Raw genomic sequence first — 23,939 nt, forward strand, 5'->3', positions numbered from 1 at the left:
CCAATTCTAGGACCAAGCTACTCTTGGGAAGGGATAGGGTTTAGGATAGGCACCCAAACTATAGCTCTAATGAGGGGTAATCCATAAAGCCTGTAAACAGGATTCACAGAGAAGCCCCAGGTCTGAACTACTCTTAGTGTCTGTGTCCTAGAGCCCCTCTTCCAAGACAGAAGAGCCTTTCTCGGGTCAGCTAGTCTCCTTCCCAAGCAGACACAGAGAAATAGTGGCCACAAGATTCTTCTGTCCTCATTTGGCAGGGTTGAGTGAGGACTCTGCTTTTGCCAAATGTACACAAGCAAAGCTAGGGCTCGAGTGTGGATTATAAGTATTAGCCAGCTGATGCAAGGCCTGGGCCCAACAAATGTTGAAGAAAATTATTATGAATTCAGGCACAACAATGAGCCCCTGTAATTCGTTACCTAGGCTGAGGCAGAAGAATGGCTTAAGCTAACAAAGCTAACCAGGGCAACACAGTAAGACCTTATCTACGGTGGGGAGGGATGTTGTTGTACCTATTCCAAGACAGATAAAGAACCACAGGGTCTGTCCTGCAAGCCCTTCTCTGACTATGCATGACAACAAATGCAAAGCTTTTCATGGTCTTTATCCTACTGAATGTGTGGGTCGGTATGGATGTCTTCCTGAGTCCCATTCCTACATATTCTCCCAGCTTCACCAGGATGTATTGGTTAAGTTTCTAAAATCTGAAAAGTTCTTCAATATATCCACACACATAGGTTTTTGATAAAAGGCTCTGAACCTGTATTATCTTTGGAGCCTATACAGTTTGTATTTCCATAAGATAAATGCTATAGTCACAAATAACCACATATAATAAGACTCAACTTTAACAGTAGAGACTGTTGGACTAAAGAAAGCATTTTTTGGTCCAGCTAGGCGAATACTGGGTTTCTAGAATGTTCTTTTTTAATGGACTCTAAAGTGCTAGGCATGGTGGCACCTCCAAGCACACAGGAGGTAGCAGCAAGAGGATGATAAGTTAAAGGTCAGCCTGAGCCATATAGCAAGTTCAGATCAGCCTGAGCTATATAGATAGACCCTACCTTAAAATCAAGCAAATAAAACATATAAAATAGAATCTGTTTGTAATGTATTCATACCTTATAATAGTTAGATATTTCAAACTGGATTCTGAAGCTTGTTAAACAAAGCCTATTCTTGTAGTCTGGATCACAAGTAAACAATTAAGACTCCTTTTAGGTTGTAAATGTACCTTGAATTATGCACATCACAGAACTTAAGGGCTAAAAGAGACACCTGAGAACTAATCTAAACTACTGTTCCCTTCCCTTCCAAACTGTTTTAACATCCACACATTTCTTCTTCCCGGTGGTGTAAGAATAACTTGCCCTGACTAGTCTGTAGGAACACCCTGGAAGTCATGTGAACAACCTGGGTGGAGTACAATTTGTGATCTAAAAACATCTGAATTGAACATAATCAATCCTAAGAGCTTGGTAAATGGTTCAGATTATATTATAGAAAAATAACAAGAATTTCTAAGTCCAGATTAATAATTATTTATCCAACACATTTTTAAAAATATTTAAGTTAGGATAGTTTGATATCTTGATGTATTCAGTGAGTCAACATAACAATTTGGCTGCCAAAAGGAAAAAGAAGAAAAAAGGAAGAAAAAAAAAAAGCTGTGTTTAGAGAACTAAATACATCATCAGTATTGTGCCCAGAAGGAACAAGGTAACCACTCTCTCTGCTATGAGCTACTGTGAGCTATGCTGGAGTATGTCTAGACTATTAGGTTTATCTCTGTCACACAAAGACTGAAAAGGTTCAGAATAGAGGTGACCAGGATAGTGAAGAAATATGAAACCACGTCAAGTAAGGACCAATTGAAGAAGCTGAGGTTATCTAGTTAAGACTCAAGAATACGACCACATTCTTCCAAATCTTAAGAAGCACACAGAGAAGGCAGACTTGTTGTACATGTTTCCAAAGGGCAGAATCCACCTAGTTAAATGTTAGCTACAGGCAGAGAGAGATGTTTCACCGCAGTCTATAGAAGTATTTCTTAAAATGTAGAGTCAGTGCTGGGCTTTAGTGGCTTCTAAGATCCTACTAGCCTCAGAAGCCCACTTGAAACAAACAAGCAAGCATTTGACATTATCTTGGAGCCTTAATGCTGATTATTTCTCTCTAGTAGGATCACAGCATTTCTCTCCACCTGTCATCCAGTATAGTGTTAAACCAGGTTAATGAGAGGAAAGTGCCTGCCTGCTGGGTAATTAGTTTCAGTTTGCAGACCAGTGTCCCTGTGTAAACAACTGCATCCTAATTGACCAGTAGGCAAGAGCTTTCAGCACTGGTTCATATATCACCTGTAAGACCTGCCCAATCAAATGATACAGCGAATGGTAACCAGTCCCATAGAAATGTTAAAATAAAATTCTACAACCATCTTCCCCAAGGGCAAGAAATACAGCTTTGCAAGCCAAATCAGCTGTCTCAAATTCATACAGTTTGCCTCTTTTGCAGAGCTTACTATCTAAAATAGAATGGAGCCCATGCTACAGTTAAAAAGTCCCACTTGGGTATATCACTATAAAGCTAAAATTGCCTACTAGTAGGCCACAAAGTCAGTTAAGCCATTGAGAACTAAACATAGACAATAGAATGAATTCACAGAAGATTATAAATTTACACATTACTTACACAAAGGTGAATGACCTCAGTTTGATATTCTTAAGTGCTTGCTACACAAAGATAGCCAAACAGATGTTAGCCCATGGAAAGTACTAAAAACAGTTCAAATGGTAAATAATCATCAACCCAGCTTTGCTTCACTTAAAATTGATTTGAATTCTAAGTACTGATTTGGTATCAAACTATCAGAGAATATAATTAATCATGATGGATTAAACAAGAATACATTCTTCTCTGTGATTTTAAAAGCATTCTATGTATGTATAAATTAGGAACTGGTTTAATGAAGTAATAAGGAACTGGTTAAACAAGTCTGCTTTCTCTGTGCATATTTACAATGAAAAAATACAACTATTAGAAGGAGAAAACTAAATCCTAGGCACTGACATGAAAAAACTTCAGTTTTATGTTACATAGCTAAGTGAATACATCAAGATGAAACAATATGTATAGAACAATTCTATTTTAATATTACAAACTACTAATTGGTTAAATTTTTATGGTGTCAGGGACTACCACAACTAAACAAGTCTCTACCTCTGGGCCCTAAAAATTATTTAAAAATATTTTTGTGTTGATATATGCCCAGAAAAAAATGTTTTTAAAGATGTAACAACTGCTAAGAGGAGTAATCTCTAGAGACTGGAACTAGATAGCAGTGAAGGAGTTACTTTTACCTTTTTCTCATAGGCCTCTGGTTATCTCTTTGGCAATAAGAATTATCTTTGTGGGTTTTTTTTTCATTAATGAATTTATTTAATTTACATCCCATTGCAACTGTCCTTCCTTCCTCTTCTCCCAGTCCCTCTCTTCCACCTCCCTTCTCCCTGTGACCTCCCCTTTCTCCTCAGAGAAGGGGAAACCTCCCATGGATATCATCCCACCTCGGCATATCATATCTTTGTGTTTTAAAAATGACAAAAGTGAAGTGACATCAACTGTGTGTTTATTTATCACACACTAACAAAAGTAAGCAACTGCTACTTGAATACCATCCTTAAAAGTCCAGAAATTCTAACTCACCCTTTTTCCATTTACTAAAGCAAAGTATAAAAATCACAAATCCCCACTTAGCTTCTTAAATATTTTGCTAATCAGAAAAAAGAGCTGGTCATAAATGAAACACAAAACACAGGTGGTGCTTATGAAGCATGAAGAACTATTCTCAGCAATAGTTAGGTATGCAGTCACTGGTGAACTCTTTTCTTTCTTCTTCTAACCTCTCTTCACTGTTCTTTCTTTCTTTACAATGTCTTGCTATGTAGTCCAGGTTGCCTTAAATGTCGTATGTAGCCAAGGCTGACTTTGAACCCTTGATCCTCTTCCCTTTGGTTCCTCACTCGGTTCAACTGACATAATTTGCAGAAGATACCTATTAAGGACTATGAAAACCTTCATCTGGAGGTTGAAGAAAGTGAGACCACAGGTTTAAATGACCTGACCATACTTATATAGACAAAAGGGGGCAATAACCTGGAATTCAAACCTAAAAATGGACTCGAGTCTACAGTTAAGTACTAGTCTAACTTTAGCAATATGTCAATCTCACTTTATAAAAGCTAAAAGACATCACAGGTTTAAAAACTAGCTACTTAATACATTCCTTGAAGCTAAACGAGACCCAAATGTGGCCTTTCTGGGGTGAATAATCTGCATTCCTACTTACTTACGCCTTTGCCAAGCTCCAACATACAATTCAAGAGTTAACCACCTGGGAAAATCCTCTACCAACTCAATTATAGTCCAAAGTCCATACCTGACTCCACAGTAAACCACTGAGCCTAAAAAGTAGGTCAATGATCAGATCAAGCTAGGCAAGCGCTTTGGGCAAATCTCCACCCCAAGGCAAAGCAAAAGATCTCAGAAACTTGCCCAATTTCTTAAAGATGTCGGCTTGATTGGTTGAGTTCCTGGCCCACTTAAGACAAAAAGGGGTGAAAGAATAGCAGTTGTCCCTTAACTTTTCTTGAAGACTTTCACCAGTAGAAGAGCTATATTTCCTACTCTGAGCTCAAACAGAAATTGTCATGTCAGCATCAGCAGTAAGGAACATCCTAGTTTTAAAAGGGCAAAAATGGGCATCGCTGCTTAAATGGTATTTGCCCAAGCACTGACCTTGGAATTGAGACAGAATGAAGTAGTGCAAGGAAGGGATTTAACCTAATTTATAAACATGTTCAACCTAGATACACACCTGTCCCAAATGACCTACCAAATCTACTTATTTGCAGAGAAAACATGGATTACAATGCCATTTTTATTTTTAATTTCAGGCCTGAAGTGTGATCTTGTAAGCAAAATTCACTCTATATCTTTCCCAACACACACACACACACACACACACACACACACACAGTAGCTATTAACTACACCAACAAAAAGAAACAAACAAGGAAACCGGAGCTTTGGAGGAAACCCTTCAGATATTTTACCTGTGTGTTGATAAACCATCATTTTAGATTTCAAACTTTCCCCCAAATAACCCAGGCGGGGTGGCCTTCTAGGCGGACCCAATACAAAAGTTTGCGTCCATTCTGGGACTCTGACAAAGGCCAGAAAACCCTGTTTTAGGAAGAGACCCTAAGCTCTCCATATAGCAGTTGCTCCTTCTGGATGGAGACAGGCCTGGGGGTTGGGGCGGGGGGCTGGGGGGGGGGGGGAGACAAAAGACTTTCTAGATTTGGAGGCATTGGGGATTTAGTCTAGCTGGAGCTTGGATCTTCCCCTTTGGAGTCTCTAGGACGTGAAGCGACAAGGACAGGGTGACAGAGGCTGGCGTGAAGATGGACAGTGGCTAGGGAAGGTCCAGGGGGCAAAGAAGCACGGAGACTCACCTGGAGTAGGAGGACCAGGGGCTTCGGTGGCAGGTGCGGTGGGCGGGACGCTGCTGCTGTTGCTGCGTTTACTGTCCTGGGACTCGTCGGTTGGGGTCCCGGGAGTGCTGGCAGCCCCAACGGTGGTGACTACAGAGGTGATGGTCGGCGTCTGGCCAGCTGTGCTCGCTAGAGTGGTGGGCGCGGGTCTGGAGGGTGATGATTCGGTAGTGGCGGGGGTGCGTCCCTCCTCCGAAAGGGTGGAAGGCGAGGGGCTGAGGACCAGGAAGTGGGTGGCTGCGGGTCGTGCGGTGGTAGGGAGAAGGGTGGTCTCCGGGGAGCCGGTTGGCCGGGTCGCAGCCCCGGTTCTGCGGGTTGTGGTGCGCGGGGGGCCGGTCCGCGGGGCCTGCGCCGTGGGAGCCGCGGCCTTAGGGAAGGGGTGGCTGGCTTGGTCCCGCAGCCCCGGGCTGGGCGACGCGACCACTTGCCCCTCGGCCCCTCCGCCGCCGGTGACATTCCCCGCCGAGGCTGTGGAAGCGGCTGCGGCGGCCGCGCAGCACAACAGGGCGAGGCCGCCCAGGCTCGGCAGTCTCCTCATGGCGCGCTCGGCTCCGCCATTCATTCATTCATCCAGTCGGTCGGTCAGTCATCTTCTCCCTGCCGTCCGACCAAGAAAGCCTCCGTCGCCGCTGCCGCCACCGGGCGCACCATTGCCACCTCCCTCTGACAGGCGGCCGGCCCCGCGGGCGGGCCTCAACACGGAGGGAGCGACCGGGCGGAGCGCGCACTGCCCACCCTCCCCGATAGGCAGCCGAGTCTGACCAATAGGAAGCCGCGCTAACCCACGTGACCCGCCCGCTTCCCGGCCTCTTTGTAACAGCGCGGACCAATCAGTGGACTCAGAGGGGAGAAGGCGGGACGTCGGGAGGCGCGAGCAGCGTTAGTACGGGCTGGGTTCGCGGCGGCCCCGGCTTTGTCTATCCACGGAGTGGGGCGCGGGCCTCGGGCACCCGGCGCCGCCGAGCAGACAAAGGACACGGCCCGCGCGGTCGACGCCGGGCCAAGTCATCTGTTCCACTGGGCTGCTAGCTGGACTCGGGGCGGGGATCCCCTGTGGGTAGCATCTCCGCCCTTGTGAACAATGGGGGCGCCGGAGCCGCACCCGGGCTCGGGTGGGGACTGGGCTGCATCCCCGGGATGGACGCGGGAGGTGCCCGAGATGATACAGATTGAGCTCCGCGTTAACTCGGTTGTTCCAGACAGCCTGGCCTCGTCCCGGCGGGGTCAGCTATGCCATCTCCATTTCAGAGATGGGAAAACTGAAGCTCTTGCTGACAGCTTCAGCAAGCCAACTAACTCCATTGCCCGCAGCAAACACCTGCCAAGGGCCTAGCCCTGGACTAAGCGCATGGGGCACAAGATGCAAGCTTCTGGCGTTAGAGAGACACACGCAAATGCACACTTTATGCCCTGAACCGAGGGAAGGATAGAATGCAACCAGGTTGAATTCCAGCTCCTTGTCTCTCTTGCTGAGTGGTTTTGTGGCTCAAGCAGTTTTCTCAACCATTTAAACTGTGAGATGGGAGGGAACACCCCGCCCCCACCCCTCCCAGAGCTGTTGTGAGAATGAAACCATGTACATGAAGGGCTTAACCCGGTGCTTGGCCTACTGTTGTAAAAAACGTCATTAATACTAACCACTTGGGGTTGCACTATGTCAGAACAAGCCTAATGTTGGAAAGCAGCCCGCACCGCCTCTGTGTCCCCAGAGATTCCTGCCTGTTGCCGGCATTGGGGTTGGACTGATAACAGGGCTTGACCCTGAATGACATTAAACTTTGAGGAAGTTGGAAATAAGGCAGGCAGACTAGCACCATCACCCAGGATCCAGGGCAGTGTCCAACTTTGTAGTCTCGGCCATGCAACTTCTAGGTGCAGCCTGGCAGGACAAGTTTGGCATCTGATGGCTTAATCTTATCCTACCAGCTTCTCTGTAAACCCAGTCCTGGCCCCTCCTAGGATGCTTGCCTTTGTGCATGGTTTCCCATTAGTCATTCGCCTCTAACCAGACAGGCAGGATGAGATTTGTGAGTGAACTCAAGTGTGTTAACGAAAGCATGCATTTATTTGCCTGAGCGAGTAGTGGGTGGGGAAAGGATATGTTTGAGCTTGTGTATGAAAGCATAAACACATTTGTAAGTCTCTGTGAAAATCGTATGTATCTGTGAGTCTGTGAATATAAGAACTTGTATGTATTTTCATGATATGTTTAACATATGAATGCATTGTGTAAGTGTGTGTGTGTGTGTGTGTGTGTGTGTGTTGTGTGAATTTTCTGTCTTTGAATATGAGGTTGTCTCTAGGCCTACTTATGTAAGAAACAGAGGACAAAATGAGAGGGCCATGTAAAAGTTCTGAAGACCAATTTGTAGTAAGCACTGACCAAGGTTCTGGTTTTACTTGTCTTTAGGAAGGGAGTGGACATGGCGTACCCCTCCCCTGTATTCTTTTTGGTTTCCCCAACCAAAATGCCACAGCTTTTAGGAGACTTGGATTTCTGAGTGGGAGTTCAGCCCTCCCTATTCCCCTACTGGCCTTTGTTTATAGCCCTGATCTCTCAACCCCTGCCTCTTCCTAAAAGGATTAATGATGGCTTTTAGACATAAATACCACAAATAAAATGAGCCACCCACATGACTTAATTACTTCTCCTGGGCACTCATCAACCTTCAGACTAGAGCTTGTGATTAAAACCCCTGCCTGTCTGTTTCATCAGGCTCTATTCCAGTGCCTAGCAGTGAGCACTAACACATGTGGATTAAACTGAAAGAGATCCTGTTGTGCTCATAGGGAAAGCTTGTGTCTTCAGAGCCACAGACTTGGATCAAGTTTCCTTGGGGGAAAACTTTACCCTCTCTGTACCTCATGTTCCTTGTCTATAAAATGAGACCATTAATTCCTCGAACAGATCGAATGGAACTCTGTTTGTTTGTGTGTTTGTTTGTTTTAAAAGAGCCTGACACACAAATTGTACTCTGCATATGTCAATTGCTATTGCTAACTCTGAGTTTTGCTGGCTGAAAGACTGCAGCAGAAACCTCTGTTCCATAAACTCCAGATCAGGTGACATGGCTTGACATTTGCTCTACTGAATATTTCCAAACGGTATCTCAAAACTGCTGGGTTGGCCCTGAGCTGTGCTGGATCAGAGATTCTCTGCCACGAGAGGAGAAAAGCTGATTTGGCTTTTTTTCCCCCAGGAGGATCACAGAGCAAAAAGGCCTAGAAGACCTTGCAGAGTGATCCAGGCCTTCTGTGCCTTGGACAAGGCCATTTCATGCAGGGCTTCTCAGGTCGGACAATTAGCCAGAAATATGTCTAAGAAATGTTGAAGTTTTTAAGACAATTTTTTGAGCAGTCTCCCTTTGTAGCTTAGACTGGCCTCAACCTCCCAAGGGCTAGAAACACAGATATAACCACCAATCAAGGCCTGTCAGATAACTTAAACATGCCATTTATTACTCCGCTGAACATTGACTCTTTTTATTAATTTTCTTAAAATATATTTTGCTTGTGTTTGTGTATGCACACATGATCACATGTGTGCCTTGGTTCCCAGGTAGATGTCAGAAGACATTTGGGGAAAGCTGGTTCTCTCCTTCCACTACATGGGTTTTATATATTAAACTCCGGTTGGCAGGCATGGTAGTGATTACCTTTTTCATTTGAGCTATCTCCATTTTTCATTACCTTTTACTTTTCATTACCATTACCTTTTTCAAATCACTAGCTCCAAAGATTTGAATTCACTGCTTTGCTTTATCTCAGAACCACAAGCTATAAGATGGCTTGTTTTATGTTTTCTTAAACAGGGTTTCTCTCTGCAATCTGGGCAGGCCTGGAACTCCATATATAGTCCAGTTTAGCTTTAATTCATGAAAGTCCTTTACCTTAGCTTCCTGAATACTGGGATTACATCATGCCCAACATGACTTATTTTGTAAGTAATATTTTTAGTTTGTGTTTAAAAATGGGAAATACCATAAATATCAACATCAGAGATACATCTGTTCAAGTGAATTATGTAATATTATCAGATGGCTATCAAGGCAGTGCTGGAGCTATCAACAGAACATAATAGAGTTTGAAAGTGCCAGACACTGTATTAAGAGATCTGCATGTGTTACTTCATTTAACCCTCAGGACATCCCCCCCAGTAGGTGCTAGCATGTTCTAGACTATCTGAACTACTACAACAAAGACTAGGACACTTACAAACAATGCTAGTTTATTTCTCATAATTTTGGTGGCTAAGAAATCCATGGCCAAGATACTAGCTCATTGCGTGTCTGGGAAGACTTCCTTCAAGTTCATAGATTCCATCTTTCACTGTCTTCTTGTGATAGAAAGGACAAAGCAGCTGTTTGGGGTCTATTTTTTTTATATAAGAACACTGATCCCATTCACAAGGGCTTTGACCTCATGACCTAGCACCTCCCAAAGGGGGCTCAGACACAGAACAGTCAATCAGCTTTCCCCAAGGTCCCTTAGTATCTTAGAGTGGCTGTGCTCAGGCTGGCATCATCAAACTGTGAAGGGAAAATGTTCATGTTCGAAAGAGAAGAGGAGACGAAAGAGATGGCCTTGACATTATGTATCATAATGGAGTCCAGTACTTTTCCTGTTGCCCCAGAAGAGAGCTGTCATTCCCACTATGGCAGATAAGGCTACAAACACCCAGAGAAGGCCAGTTTGAAGTCTGTTTGAGCGGCATGGCAATCTCCTGCAGTAACTGCAGATGCTATAGAAGGTCTAGTCTGATTCTACTTTGTGCTAGGAAGCTCTAGCTCAGCATGAAATCCACAGAATCGGCTCAGTCATCCTGGAGGTAGGAGGAGTCTTGTGATGGAAGCAGGCACTGTTCAAGTGTTTTGCATTCACAGGAACTGAACAGAATGATTTCCTTGCATACATGGGACTTTGGGTTTGGTCCTCAGCACTGCAAAACCAGAAACACACTCATTCCTTAGGCTGAGGACTATCACCTACGCTTGAAAAAGAAGAGGAAACTAAACTTCTAAAAGACTGAGACTTGCCCAAGTTCTGCCTGACTTCAAAGCCAATTGTGTCTCTATAATTCAATCTGTTAACAAGGCAACTGCATGTTGCACATAGCAGTAGACCAAAAAGTAATCAGTGAAGAAAGGTGAGGCACATGCACCAAATGTATCCCTTTTACTAGAGCAGCATCTAAGAAAAGATAGGCATTGGAAGTTAGAAAACATACAAAATATGATAGCAGAGGCTCATCCTAACAGCTTCTCCCATACTGCAATAAAACACAGACACTTTACCCTTTCTGGCTTCACTGAAACATCAGTGTTGGCATAGACTCTTACTTGTCAGGGCATGGTCTTGTGCACTACGTATTCAGATGTTGATTTATGTGCCCCAAGAGCAGGTTGCAGTCTGGACCTGGGCATTGTCATTTTTATGACATTCTCAATGCTGTGTAAAAACCACTCCCCAGTTATCTCTGACTGGTTAGGAAAGAAGCTTATGAGCCAATGAACAGGGGAGCAGGGGAGAGAACAGTTGGGATTTCGTTCCCAGTCTGGGTGTCTCAGGTAGAGAGAAGAGGAAGAATGAAGAGGGAGAAAAAGAATGTAGCCACGAGGACGGACCTGATGGAGCAGTAGCAGCAAAGGTGGGACCAATATAGCAAGTAATTTGGGGAATGTGACTAGGAAGTAGCCAGACTAACATAGAGCATGGAGCATTCATGAACATCGGCCCAGTTCTCGGGCCTTAAGTCTTACTGAATGAATAAATCTCTATGTCAATTATTTGGGAACAAAAGTGAGTGATTAGAAAAGGCCCCCAAATTATACCACTTATTTCCACACTTACTGCTCTTGCAGGAACCTTGTCTCCTATCAGTGGTGGCTGAATGCAAGGCTTGGCTTCTTTTGCAGACAACTGTAATGTTAGCAGAGCCACTGTTAGTGAAGTCTGCCCAGCAGAAAACACTGGCAGACAGCTCCCAGGAAAGTAAACACAAGTGACTAAAACACACAAAATGCTGCCTGTTCAGCTAGAGAAGTCAACATTGCAAATCAAGGCGGTGGCTTGCTATCCTTTTAAACCTACCGATTTGCACGGAATCAAAAATTTTAGCAGCTAGTTAAACTTGGTACTGGCCAGAAGTGTCATTCACAGTTGTTACAAGCATAAAAATTGACAGAATGAAGCCTTTCTAGGAAGTCCTGAACTTGTTAATTTTCTTCTTTGCTTCTTGATTTCCACTTTTAAGAGTCTACCTCTAGTAGGAGGTCTTTTATCATTCCATTCTTAAGTTCCAGAAAAATGACTCATGAGACTCAATTATTACTTTAAAAATAACTTAGGTTATATTGCTAGGCTCTTCTCTGGCTAGCTCATATCTATATTATAGCTCTAATCTATATTCTGCCACATAGCCGGTACCCGAGCTCAGGCACCATGTGTCTATTCTCTTTACATCTTGCTGGCTGAAATCTTGAGCACCTGGCTCTCTCCCTGAATCCTTTCTGCCTACCAGATGTTCTTCCTCCTACTTCCTGCTAAAGCTATAGGCTATCATATTTATTATTGACAGGTGCTACATCCATACAATATACAAGATATTCCTTCTACATCTACCCAAAGAAAATTAATAATCATATATATATACATATATGTATATATATATGTATATATATATATGAAAGTTAGGCATGACGGCAGATGCTTATGATCCCAAGACTCAGGAGGCAGAGCCTAGAGATCCTGCCTCAGGGAGGTAAAAGTGTTAATAAAAATCAGAAAAACCTAAACAATTAAAAGGAATTGATTAAGTATGTTATACTCTATATTGCTTTGTCTGAATATGAGGTACCTACAAGATGAATACATGGGGATGGAGAGATGGATCAATAGTTAAGAGCACTTGCTGCTTTTCTGGAGGACACAAGTTCAATTCCCAACTCCCTCTGTGACTTCAGTTCCAGGAGATCCAACATCTTTCTCTGGGCTTGGAGACACACCCATGGGGAGGGGGTGTAGGGAGAACACACAAAGGCATAAATACGATAACAATAATTCTAAAACTGAAAAGAAAGTGAATTAATATTCTAGTAATATGAAATTATGGAAAACATGGATTACATGACTTGTATGATAAAAATTATATAATACATGTAAAATGATAATACAGAATAAATAACCAAGTCAAAATCCCTGAGCCATAAATATTCTTTGTTTCTGAGAGACTGCACTATGGATGTTTTAAATTTTTCCCACATATGTCTGCATTTTCCATTTTTTTTTTGCAGTGAATATCCACTGTTCTCAAGAATCAGTAACAACCAACAAGAGAATTAGCTTGCATCTAAGATTATGCATTCCTACTGTGTCCTAGGTCACAAACCTATATTCATTGAAAAGTGCCAGCTCTAAATAACGATGTTAAATGTTAAAACCCAGCTTCAAAGTTCCTCTGATGTTAAAATAAGTGCAGAAAAAAGCATTTGCTGCCCAGTTCTTTGAGATGTTGAAGGACGTCATTCACAGTGGGCACTGAGTCAAACCCTGTTCGTCATCAGTGTTGGCAGCAGAGCAAAGAATTTGAACCATTATAAGGATGAATGGAGCCTGAGTTTCTGGAATAAAACTTTCCCTTAGACTGCTATAGCTGTCGCAAAAAGGATTGCTGACAAGCACACAGCAAACAGAACTTCCCCAATAGCTTCCTATAACAGTCCTGGAAAGAAGATGGACATAAGATCAGTAGCAATAATACCACCAGTGACTGGCATTTACTGAGCATTTACTACATGTCAGGCACGAGCAGGAAACATTTAATATACTCAGTCCTTTACCATTATTCTGTGAAGTAAAGACTGATAATTCCCACATTATAAGGAAGTTTGCTATCACTCAAAGTAGTCAGATAATTTGCTCAAGGTTACAAGGTAATAAATTGAAGGACTTTAGACCTCAGGTTCAAAGCTGTCTCTACCATTTCTTACTGCATTCACCCCACTTTGGTTATTTATTTATTTTTTATAGCTGCTGTTGTTATGGCAGACAGCAATTTGGTAATAAAGAGCCCTGGACTCAGTCCTGGTTGTTCTAGCTGCATAGGTTCAGTCATTTTGGCTCACTGTTCTTATTGTTCTCCTGCTAAGAAAAAGCATCACCAAGCAAAACCAAACTTATAAAGCGTTGAGCCCAAACCTTACTAACCATGACCGTTTAAAAAACATTGTTGTAGGTCTGCTTTTCATCAATCGTCTTTCTTCCTCTGAAGGCCAGGAAAGTACAATGTCCTTGAGATGCCACAGCCAGAATTTCTAGAGAAGTCACATTCTTGCCATCCTGTGCCCTTGGCCCTCTGCCTCTGATGACTCTCCACTTTTACAGCCTGTGCCTGCCAGAGAGCAGCACCAGGACTGAGGACTGCTTGGCACAATGGTCACCTACCTGACTCCTCTTTCTATTTAAGGTGCCCCTGGAAGTGCTAAGGCCTTTGGGACTATGATGTCCTCTGATTGACTATTTCACAGTAGCTGTATTAACTTCATGCTGGCTTGAAAGTGATAAGCAAACCTCCACTTTAAAGAAACAAACAATTCTTGGAATGGGCCACAAAAGGAACAAATGTCAAAACAGGACATGTCACTATTGAATGGTCACTATTAGAGGAAGGTTTTGGCTCAATGCTTTATATATTCATTTTTGCTCAGTGATGAAGTGGCTTAACTGAACCTACACAGCTTGGATCGCCTTGACCCTTAGCCCTCCAAACACATCATGTGTGGATGATAAACCAAGACTCATAGAACAAAGGGTCTTGACAGGATCTGACGCTGCAAAACAGCAGGTAAATCAGGGTCAGATTCTAAGTTACCATCAAACTGAAACCACTCCTTACACAGGAGAGAGTGGAAGGCCAGCGAGAGTCCTCAAGTCTGTCTGGCTGGATGTCCATGGGTTCACACTTCCGACTTCTGATCCAGGGGTCTTGTTACATCACCAAGTTGTCTCTACAGAAACAGCCACTATAGAATCACAGAGATGGCTCCTGCTGTCAGGCTACATTATCAGCAGGGAAGGCAGTGTTCTTAATAGTGAAAATAATGGGTGCTGCCTGCAGGCAGCAGCAGGGGCCAGAGAAATGAAAAAATTCTTCCAAATTTGGCCACATTGTGTAAGGGAAGTAGAAAGGACTTTGTCATTCTATCAATCCCAAGTTAGAATAAGCTCTGAAGAAAGTTGTGGAAGATCAGGCTTTCCCTTGAGCTTATGGGTCTCCTTGCCTTCCCCCAAACAATCACTGCACTGTTCTGATGACGACTGGGTGCGTGTAATGCCCCAAGTGCAGCCTGGAATTTGGAGTTGGCTGTAATCCTTAGCCACATGCTGGCAGTGCTACCTCTTTAAGAAGTAGGAACACTGGAATCTTTGCCATCCAGTTTCCCATTGGGGACTTAGTATACTATTTAGCCAGGCTGCGTTTGCTGCCCAGAATAATTTCCCTTCAAGATGAAATGTAGTGGTGAGGAAAGTTCCCAATTTTATGGACTCAGCTGCACCTCTCCCAGCCTACAGTCCTGAAGGCAGAACTCAGTCTCTCTGAAGGCATGTATAGTACTTGTAAAATGTGCATGAAATGTCTGGTTGAGGAGAATTCATCCATCCATTCATTCATTTACTTGCTCACTCACTTTAGAAAATAATCAAAATGAGACTTTCTGCTTATGGTACTTAAAGCAAAGTCAGTGGGGCCACTGATGAACACATAAATGGGTAAATAACCCAGATATTTAGAGAAGATAGGAAATGTTACAAGGGAAATTAGAAGACACAGAAACATGAAGAGATATCCTTTTATGGTGTTCAGGGAAAATCTCTCTGAGAACCGAATAGTCTTTCTGAAATCGCAGGGAGGCAAAATATATACCTTTGTACACACAGATAAATATACACATATTCCCACATAAACAAAAACATGTACACACATGAGTACACATACATAAATATACACATGTTCATACACACATATATATACACATGTACAAAAATATAAATATATACAAGTAAATATACACATATAAATATATATGTACAAACATAAACATATGCACATGTACACACAAACAAAAACATACACATGTACACACACATAAATATATACCTGTACATACACATAAATATACACAAGTAATATACATTTAAATATTCACATGTGCACACATAAACATGCACATGTACATGCATAAACATAAACATATACATGTGCACAGAGTAATATACATGTTTACACACATAAATATACACATGTACACACACGTAAACATATATGGATGTATACACACATAAATAACATGAACAAATGGATATAGACATCTATACGAATAATTATATTGTCATGTTCACACACATAAATGTACACATACATAAATATAAACATATACACCCATAAATATGCACATATATAAACACATAAATATATATCAATACACAAACATAGATATACACATATATAATTATATACATGTACTACACATAAACATGTACATGAACATATATAAAATATGAAACACATGTGAATATATATGAACACATTTAAACTCATGTAAATCTACACTTGTAGGCAGACATAAACATAAACATGTAAACAAAACATGAATATAAAATGTACACATCATATATATACATCAAAAAATATACAAGGTTACACACTTATATAGACATATGTCCACACATAGATCAGTGTACATATGTATGCACACAAACACAACCATACACACATAAAAATGCAAATGTGAACATTCACATAAATTACATATGTATACACAAATAAATTCACCCATGTAATTACATATAAACATACACATGAACTAATAAATATATATATGTACATACCCATAAATATACACATGTACATACATAAATGTACACACAAATAAATGTAGACTATGTAAACACATACATAAATATTCATGTTTAAACAAACACTAACCTAACCATGTACACACATCAACATAAGCACACACATTTGTATACACATAAAATATACACATGTCCACATATAAACATAAATATACACTTATACACATATAAATACACACTTGAACACACATGAACATCCACACATACACACAAATATATACATATGCACATGGATACGCACATAAATGTACACATGTATATAACATAACAATACACATGTACACATATAATCTTTATATACATATGTATTATTATTTATGTATATGGTTATGTTAATGTGTATAGAAGTGTATATTTATTTATGTGTATGTTTAAGTGTGTTTATACGTGTGTGCACATATTTATGAATTTTACATCTGTACATTTTTGTGTGTATACATATATTTTCTGTGTGTACGTCTTACATAACAGTTTCTTCCATGATTGAATCATGTCCTGTGGAGCAGCTCCTTACCCAGGAAGATAAACAACTCAAAAGAGCCTCAGAAAGCTCCTGAAACTGACCAAACTCACTAGGCCCTTCCCTGGCGGAGTAAAGAGCAGAGGCGCAGAGTCCTTCTAAGAGGAAAGGAAACTGAGCTGCAAAGAATATTTTTCTTAGTGGAGGAAATATTTGAGAAAGAATTCATGAGGGCAGACTGTTGTTTTTTGTTTTGGTTTGTTTGTTTGTTTCTCCCTGGAAGAAGCAGAAAACCCCCGAGCTCCCTGGAAAGAAGTTTAGACCAACTGAAGCATCTGGAAGGACACTCTTTAGCCTGTCAAGCTGCCTTCAGGTTAGTTTCCGTGCTGGGGTGGGTTTCGGTGATACAGCTATCTCTGAGCCATTTCTTCTTCTGTAAGTAACCCCTCAGCCACATGTCTGTATGCAGCCCCAATAAAACTCATTGATCTTCAAGTTGGACTGTTGTAAAACGCAAGGTCTTTTCTATGCCTGCCATAGCTCCCGAATAACGACATGGAGACTTTTAGATTTATTAAAAGCCTAGGGCGCTGTAGCTTGGCAGACACTCGGCTGTTCTAACACTGGCCTGGCCTGCTTCCCTGGCAATGTGGCTCATTACCTGCCATCTTAGTCTTGCTCTGGCGCCTGCCGCTTCTCTATCCATGTCCTGTCGGTGACTCCTTTTCAGCTCCTGAGATTCTGAGATTTACTGTATCTCTGTGGTTCCCCCTCCTTGTGCCCCAACCCCAATCTCTGGAGCCAGAAGTCCCACCTTTTATTTTCCTGCCCAACTACTATTGGCTGTTGAGATCTTTATGTGACCACGATGAAGAACAATATTTACAAAACATTGAGACGGGCGATGCTTCGTAAAAATGACAATGCCAAAGTCCAGCCTGAATCAGATCTGCATGTGCACAGAAGTCAGCATTTGAATAATACAGAGACTATCTTTGTGTACAAAGAGATTACCCCAACAGACTGTTGTAGTATCTGTACTTTGGTCTGTCAAGGGATGCCTAGCTTCAATGAATAGACATGTGTGTTGTGTCTCCCCAGGAAAAGTTTTGCCAGATAACATAGTTGGTTCCCAAACAGGAATCTTACAGAAGCAAAGATGGGTTAGGAGGAGTGACTGCACTGTCCTGGTTAGGGTAGATATCTGTTCAGGACACCCCAAGACCAAGTTTCCAGCACAAAGGAGATTGATTTGCCCGATAGGGACAAAGGGCAGAGAATAAGAGACAAAGATAGGAGAGAGAGGAAGAGGGAAAAGGGACAAGGACAAAGAGAGAAGGGAAAGAGCATTTGTCATGGAGAGGGACAAAGGACTGCCTCTGGATAGGGAAGAGATAGACATGGTCCATAGGCAAACAGCAGTTTAAAAAGGTAGAAGTTGAAACCCCGTGTTAGGATGATGTGTTTAATTTTAGTTGGGCATGTTAATTCGGTGAGCAAAAGGGGGCTATTGTTTGCTGGACTTCAGTACTTTGATAGCTGGAGCTTGGAAGTCAACTGCAGGAGGAAGAAGTGGCCAAATAACGGAACAAACTTTGGTGGCCAGCTTTAGGCATGCAATCTAACAGTTTTTAAGCAACTGAGAGGGAATGGAAGAGAAGAGCAAAGCCTGTCAGAGCCATGTTAGTGATGTTCTAGTTAGTTTTAGTTGTTTCACATGCTGTTGAGGCTAAGAAGCCTGAGGGAGGAGCTTCCGTGGAAGAAATTCTGAAATAATTGTCCTTTTCTTTATCATGAATGTTGGTGTGCAATGACAGCAGCTGTGTAGTTCTTGCTATGGGTAGTGAGGCATGCAACTAATGCTGAGCCATGAGGCTTAGGCGTGTCTGTGGAAGGCATACCAGGATAGCAGTCTTCGTCTGTATGGTATAGCGTGCTTTATGAGTGACTCTCCACATGTGTATGGAGATGCCTTGAAAACAGTTAAAAGTTTAGAATGAAAATCTCAGTCATTGAGATTAGTACACAAGAGGCAAGACTTCTGGTAAGCAGTGGTAGAGTTTGCCTGGCCACTGTTGCATGTGGTTAGAAATGCATCTGCGCCTAAGATGGAAGCTAAGTAGGAACTTGTTTGTGTAAAGCAGGAACTTGTTAAAGTAAAAGAGAAATTGCAACAGGAGAGGAAGATGTGGCTAGCATCCTCTGTGTTAACCTCTGATTTGGCAACTAAATTATGCAAATAAAAAATATTGAAGAGAGATGGTAAAAAGCAATAAAAGATACCTCTCAAGGCCAGCCTTTAGTAGAACAGGAGGAAGAATCTGTAATTCAGCATGGAGATGGGGCCAATGCAAGTACTCAGCACTTTACCTGCTCAAATGAGGGAAGACTTAAACAAGCAATGAAAGAGAATGTCTCAGCCTGGCTTGTGAGGTGTGGGAAACAGGCACAGACAGCATCAGTCTGACTATTCTCGAGGCAGAAAAACTGAGTAACATAACTATCTGCCTCTCTTTAAGGTAAAGTCTTCATAATCTAAGATGGTATTAGGGAAATCAGTTCACGAAGGACTGGCTTACAAAAGCCATTAGGAACACTTGGTGATCACTGTCTGAAGTCCCCATAAACAGCAGGGGCTATAGGACCACGGCAGAGTGACAGGTGCTGTTGGGGGTGGGGGAGCTAGGAGTAAGGAAAGTTGTGTTTGAGGCCCTTTTTTCTCAACCAGATACAACTGTGTTCACAGAGGAGTTAAAAAGAAGGTTAATCCAGTGGGGCCTGGAGACTTTAGCAGCTTTGCTGAGCCCTTCGGTGGGGCAGGATCTTTATAAAGTAGGAAAAGCTTTAACAGATATCAGTGACTTAGAACAGCATATAGAGTGTCCATAAAGGAAAAGAGCAAGCTAGAGGAGATAAGAAAAAGGTAAAACAGAAGAAGTTACTTGAAGACAAGGTATCAGGATTTATGTCAAGATCGAGTTCCTAAGGAAAGAATTGATAGAAAGCCAAGTTATATGCTAAGGAGCTAGAAGGGTTTAAAGCCATGGTTCTCAACCTTCCTAATGCTACAATCCTTTAAATATAATTCCTGATGCGACCCCAACCATACAATTATTTTGTTGCTGCTTCATAAATTTCTACTGTTATGAGTCACAATGTAAATATATGATATTCAGGATATCTTAGATATCCTATATGTGACACCCGTGGGGTCTCCACTCCTTTAAAGCCTGAGGCTCAGTTCAAGGAAACATCCATGTTAGAGCAATGCAGGTAAAGACAATCATGCCTATTCCATGGGTGGAGAATTACGCCCTCCTACTAAGGAGGATACACTTTCCTCAAGCAAAAGTTTTTTGCCCAGATGGTTTGCCCAGCCAGGAACACCCCCAACAGCCAGCTATGGTGGATGGAGAGGCCACAGCTCTGCAGGATCAGTGCCAACTCAGAATCTCTGTGACCCACGGAGTAAGCAGGTGCAGCAGGGGAGAGCAAGACCACAGTCACCTTTGGCCACTGAGGTGGGCTGAACAGATTAAGTTAGGCCCACTGAATTTATCTGGAGTAGAGAAATGTGGGAGGTGGGGCTCCATGGAAGAGCTCCAGGATATGAAACCATATGGCTCAGAGAGAATGACTGAGGGTTACAGGAAGCTAATTAAGTTAGTGACTCCTACCCATGCTGTGCACTCAACTTTGATTTGTAGAGGGAGTGATTGATACAAACAGATAGAACCTTTCCATGCTGTATTAATTCTGGTTTATGTTCCACTTTGATATCTTCTTAGTGGTAAACTTCTGCGACCACCTGACCCTCGACAGATGACAAGGAACCTTCAGAGGGCTTCACCAACATTACTTTTATAACCCTATTTGATATTGGACTGTGGTCCTGGATGTTGCCTTGTTCTGCCCATCCTCTGGAAAAGGTTTTATTATATAGCTGACAATGTTAACAAATTCCTTCCCCTTCCTTTTTTTTTCCTATTGATAACTAATCAGGAATAGGGAAATGGGGTGAAATTATCATTAGACTACTTCCTGCTAAGCCCTTGGGTCAGGTTTCTGTTTCTGTAGCCAGGGGCTGATAATCCTGAAATAACAAATGGATTAAAGGGCTGGTTAGAAATGTTTTGAATTTGCTGTTGAAGAAGTCCAGACAAGAAGTTTAAAAGGCAAAGAGCAATTAGGAGGATTAGGAGAAGGAGGAGAATGGGAGGTAAGAAAGACAGTATCCCATTCCATATTGGACCATCAACTGTCCATTGGCCCGAGGCTTTGAGCTGTGCCTTACGTTTTTGTAGATCTGTTTGGAGTTGTCAGATCTTGAACTTAACTGTACCTAATTGGTTGATATAGAAGCCACATTTCCCCCTCTGAAGAGGCAAAGGCCACCCTTCTCCACTGTTAGTAGATCTCATTCTTGCTGATTTTGTACCATTACACTGGTCAATAAGTCTATTTGACTCTGGAGGGCAAGGGTGGTTTGAACCACCCATTGGAGGTCTTGGATGAAGAAAGGAACCAGCGACGAATATTCACTGGGTATTGCCCCTAATTCAAGAAAGAAAGAGGAGCACCAGAGCACAAGTTACAGATCATCATGTAGGCAGGCAGCAGTAAACTGGAGCACCACAAAGGATGGGGCATTGTGAATGTTTGGCCATAGAGGCTGGGTAGTAGTGCTAAGGATTAAGGTATTATTACAGTCTAAACACTCCAGTGAGCTCATAAATGAGTCCCTGAAAAATTAAGCAGTCTGAGGTACCAAAGAGTGGGAAAGATAAGGAATAGTAGTGCTATTTGCTTCAGAGCAGTTAATGAGCAGTGGGCTGAGAAAGTCTAACAGACCAATGGTTAAGGCCATGAATGTGGTCATAGGTTTGACCTGGGAAGGACATACAACCAGCATTCTCCAAAGTGGCCAGGCAGGGTGTTATTCAGTAACTGATGTGTGGAGTTTAAGGTCAGAAACAAGAAATAGAGTAAACATAGGTTTGGGCATACACCCTGGTGAAGAAGAGATATATAAGAAAGCTATAGGGAGCTGGGTTGGCCTTTGACAACCTGCTATAGAGCAATTTCAGGCCCGATTAGGACAGGCTGTTGGTTAGAAGTGGGGGCTCTCTTGGATGTTAACTTCCATATGTAAGAGCTACCCTGGACATGTGTAAATAGGGAGAAATAGAGGAGGAGAGTGAAACTTTAGGTATAAGCCAATTTTGAATCATTTGTTTGTACAGTGGCAGAAGTTGTTACCATATGACAGAATTTGAATATTGAGCATGCCAGCTTTGATCACTGGGCTGTACTGAGGTCAAGCTGTTTGTAGTAACAGAGTGAATCTTTAATAAAATCTGAGTCTATGAAGGAAGAGAGGGAAGGTCACAAAACAAACTATTCTAAAGGAAGTTTTATAAACTCCAAATGGTAGCTGAGAGACAAGAGAGAAGCTCAGGATGGTTTGGAAAAGCTGTGAGACTTCCTGCAGGTAGCTGAGAGACAGGAGGGACCAGGTCATAGAGACTTAGAAAGGCTTAAAGAAGCTATGGGACTTATCATGCAGTTTCTAGGGGGAGGAGTCAAGGAAATAGGATTCACGTAAGGGGAGAGAAGTAAATGTCTTAGTAATTAATAGTTCCCTATAAGATGGGGCCCCAGAGAACATAGAAGGGAGATGCCCATGTGCTGGCTGCCCTGGAGGGTGTAGCAGGCTCCAAAATCCAGAGGGGATACTTACCAGGCAGGAGAGGAACGACGGATGGTTAGAGCAGGTAGAGGGAAAAACAGCTGAAGAGGTGGAGTCTAGAATTTGAAATCAAATATGGTGGTATCAGAAGCTAGCAAAAACTAATGCTCCATACATAATTTAGGAGAGCCAAATCATCAGCTTGAGTCACATTAAAAGTTTGATTTGGAGTGGGGACCCTTTACTAGTTGGAAGACATTGGTAAGAGCTACTAGTTCAGCCTGTTGATACATGGTTTGGGCTGAGAAACTCTGTTGAAGCTTATGAAAAGGATGGGCCATGGGTACAAGGAAGGGCTTGTGTGTGGGACTAAAGGCCACCTCATAAAAGGGTGAGCAATAAGAGAGAAAGAAGGGATACAAAGGTGTAAAAAGCCAGCCATCCCTAGAAGAGTAGAATTTTATCCTTGGTGGTAGGGACTGTGAGTGACTGAATTTGACATTTCCTATCAGGGTAATGGCCTGAAAAGTAGACAGTTGGACTTTGGATGGTGAGACCCTATATCCCTGGCCATACAGAAAGTTTAGTAGAGTAGAGGTGTTACCCTTACTAATTTGTAGTGCTGGACTACAAAGGAGAAGATCATCTATGTATTGCATAATTTTAGATTTAGGAGGAAACAATGAGAGTAAATCAGAAACCAAAGCCTGGCCAAATAGATGTGGGCTATCCTGGAACTTCTGGAGTTGGAGTAGAATAGTTCAGATGAATTGGGTAGAAAGGTTCATTCCTGGGTCAGTCCAAGTAAAAGCACTGAGGGCTGAGAGGAATGGAAAGGAAGGCATTCTTGAAGTCTAGGACAGAGAAATAAGAGGTCCCTGAGGGGATGGTAGAAAGGAGAGCATAGTCGTTGGGTACGACGGGGAGAAGAGGAACCACTGCAGAGTCAATAGTCAGAGATCCTGAGCCACATGGTAAATTCTGTTGGGTTTTAAAACTGCAAATATGGGAGTGTTAAAGGGGAGGAAGAAGTGGGACACAGAAGGCCTTCTCTTAAGAGGTCAGAATTAAGAAGCTTAAGTCCCATGAGACTTTGGAGAGAGGGAGTAGGTTTTAAGCATGGGTAATGTAATTGGTAGGGTTTTGTAACTGGATGACAAGGTGGAAATGATGTTTGGCTATAGAGGGATTTTGGGTGTCTCATATATATATAGAGGGCTTGGAGCTGAGATAAGAGAAAGCTAGAATGTAGGAAATGGGGAAACTCCATTTCCACATCACTTGCAATAGTTGTAAAAGTCCCAGATAATATTGGGATGGA

General features: G+C 42.3%; 1 protein-coding gene across 1 annotated transcript in view; it reads right to left on the minus strand.

The window, feature by feature from the left end:
- The window catches only part of MEGF9 (multiple EGF like domains 9), a 93,698-nt gene extending 87,445 nt beyond the window's left edge, over positions 1–6,253 (minus strand). The window contains exon 1 of the mRNA XM_084773840.1: positions 5,517–6,253. Within this exon, the coding sequence (XP_084629966.1) occupies positions 5,517–6,117 (601 nt within the window). The 5' untranslated portion in view covers positions 6,118–6,253. The remainder of the gene's footprint in view (positions 1–5,516) is intronic.
- Positions 6,254–23,939: the final 17,686 nt, after the last annotated feature.

This window comes from Acomys minous (assembly GCF_964271855.1).
Source record: "Acomys minous genome assembly, chromosome: 1".
NCBI lineage: Eukaryota > Metazoa > Chordata > Mammalia > Rodentia > Muridae > Acomys > Acomys minous.